The sequence below is a fragment of the Trachymyrmex septentrionalis genome, unplaced genomic scaffold, assembly GCF_001594115.1.
Source record: "Trachymyrmex septentrionalis isolate Tsep2-gDNA-1 unplaced genomic scaffold, Tsep1.0 scaffold20, whole genome shotgun sequence".
NCBI lineage: Eukaryota > Metazoa > Arthropoda > Insecta > Hymenoptera > Formicidae > Trachymyrmex > Trachymyrmex septentrionalis.
The window spans coordinates 5,349,515-5,352,148 of record NW_017305180.1 but is presented as its reverse complement, the minus strand read 5'-3'; the positions used below and the strand labels follow the sequence as shown (position 1 = coordinate 5,352,148).

The window sequence follows — 2,634 nt, the reverse complement described above, 5'->3', positions numbered from 1 at the left end:
AACTTTAATTAAAATGATTATTAAAAAAGTATTTAAAAGTTATTAAAAATAATTAAGGTAACTGTTTTGTAATTCTGAATTTAATTTATTGAATCTCACATATAAAATCTTATTTATTATTACAATCATATCGGTTTTCCAATTTATTAGGGAATAATTAAAATAGTTAATACTAATGTAATATATAGTGTAAATTATTATCATTTTATGGAAAATAACGTAAAGTGTGTTATGCATTAAATGTATCATATGTATGTTATATTAATATTATTTAATCGCGATTAAAATAATTGTTTGCCTTTAATTTTTATTGTTATTAACAGATGTGATATATCGTCGATTTATGGTCCGGTGCCTTGCTACGTGTACCGGCAATTTGTGCCGCATTACGCGGTATTCGCACAGAAGTGTCTTTGCTTTAAAGCCTTCTTCCGCCAAGGAGTCTTCAACTCCCCGGACGAACATTATCGCGTTCGTCATGTAGACATCATCTATTACTTAGAAGATGACACACTCTGCGTGATAGAGCCCGTGGTGAAGAACGCTGGTTTTCGGCAGGGTAAGCTGGTGAGACGCAACAAGATTCCGAAGAATGTCAAGGGAGATCTGTTCATCTGGAAGGACTTCAACGTCGGGATTGATGTTTGTACGTTATTGATGATTAATTTTCTTGTCAATACTCAGATTCTCCTTTTCCGTTCAATAACCCGATACTGAACTATGCAAACTCGCCAATTATAACAGTGTAAAGTGAGCTTCAAGATTGATTCGGATTTAAAGCTATCCGGATATTCGTTTATCCGAATTATGAATAAATGTGATGCTTCAAATTCGGACTATCCGGAGATTCGAATTTTCTAAGATATCTGAATCTGAGATTCAAATAGTAAAAGTCGAATTCAAATCCGGTTCTCAGATTCGGTTCCGGATTCGTAGCAAACTTATAGCAAATTCAGTTGGATGCATTAGTGCGGACTGAGTGTATATTAGTCATTATATTATACACTTATTTAATCTGAGTGTAAAAGTGAAATACAAATATTTCTTATTAGCCTTGTACATCTTTGTTATTACTATTTTAAGATTGTGAGTCTATTCTAAACATTTATATTTATAAACAATATTAAATCTCATTGGACGTACGAGTTTCTCGTATATATGAGAAACACAACCTATAGAAACAAATGCCTTAAACGGTCTAGGTGAATTTTAAATGCTTATATAATTCTGTGTGAATCTATATTTATATTTTTTAATTTTATTTTGCTTCAATTATATATGTGAATCAAAATTCAATTTTTATTTAAAAAGTAAATTACGTTAAAATTCATTAAAAATATATCGATGTTTTCTTTCTTTCTGAACATGGACCTAAATCAGATCCGTTATCTGAATTTAGATCCGGATCCAAATTCAAATCTGCAGATCTTAATAATTCGAATATCCAGATTATCCGAATAATGGTTTTGAGTTCTCGGATCGATTTTGGATATTCGAATATCTATAGATATCCGAATACTTAGAAGCCCAGTGTAGAGATGCTATTTCATTTGCGTTTGTCATAAATGTGTGCAGGACAAAAAACGTCCTCGGATTTCTCTATTCTGTATATTATGTATATATATATATAATATACAGAATAGAGAAATCCGAGGATCCATAGTTAGACAAACCTATAGGAAAATTTCCCATAAGAATTTGCAGTAGGGCAACGTTATTTTGATTTTAAACAAAACTTAAAACTCTCTTCGTCTTTGTCTCTTTTTCACTTTAAAACGAAACAGAGAGTTTTAAGTCTTGCTTAAAGTCAAAGTAACATTGGTACAACCGGATCTTCCCAGTGAGAAATCAACAATGAAATTAACGTCGATTTCGATTCCATTGTTTCCATTGATTCATTTTTTACTGGACTAAAGCTATTTGCGTCCTTTTCCCCTCCAGGAACTCGACAACTATAACTTGGCGAATGAACAGATTTTCCCCCTCTAGAAATTTTATGGAATTTTCTTTGTCCTAAACGAATTTGTATAGCGTAATTTCAGTTTCAAATGAGATCTCCACGTGCGACGTTCAACTTTCTTCGACGTGCGAAATTTATTTTTTTGAAACTCTTGCTTTTCTATTAATTATTTACGAATGATTAATAGAACATGAAACAAATGGAGGAATTATCAGCAAATAAATTTGTATGGTGAGCTACTTCAATGATTTATTTTCAGTGATGCATTTTGATACGAGATTCTTAAGTTTCGTCTCGAAATAATATTTTTGAGATAATTACTTTGGTGAAAATTTTTCTCAGAATTTTTTAGAATTTTTATATAATTTTTCAGAATTTCTCTATAATTTTATAATTTTCTTACATTTTTTATACGAATTGGAACATTTCTCAGAAAATCTACATCTTTTCTCAAAATTTATCATGTGTGTTAATTATGAAATATCGTAAAATTTTTAAGATTTTTTGTAAGTATAATTTTTGATAAAATGTTATAAAATCTAAAAAATTTTAAAATGTTTCAAAAATTATGGCATGAGAAATTTCAGAATATTTCAGAATTCATTTGTACGAAAAATTCTGAGAGAAGATGTAAACTTTCCGAATATTTCTGAGTATTTCTGAAAAATATTACA

The 2,634-nt window shown here is 29.9% G+C and overlaps 1 protein-coding gene across 1 annotated transcript in view; it reads left to right on the top strand.

Moving 5' to 3' along the window:
- LOC108747688 (EF-hand domain-containing protein 1-like) overlaps window positions 1-2,634 on the top strand; it is a 6,294-nt gene that overhangs the window by 685 nt on the left and 2,975 nt on the right. The window contains exon 3 of the mRNA XM_018485331.1: window positions 324-646. Within this exon, the coding sequence (XP_018340833.1) occupies window positions 324-646 (323 nt within the window). The remainder of the gene's footprint in view (window positions 1-323; window positions 647-2,634) is intronic.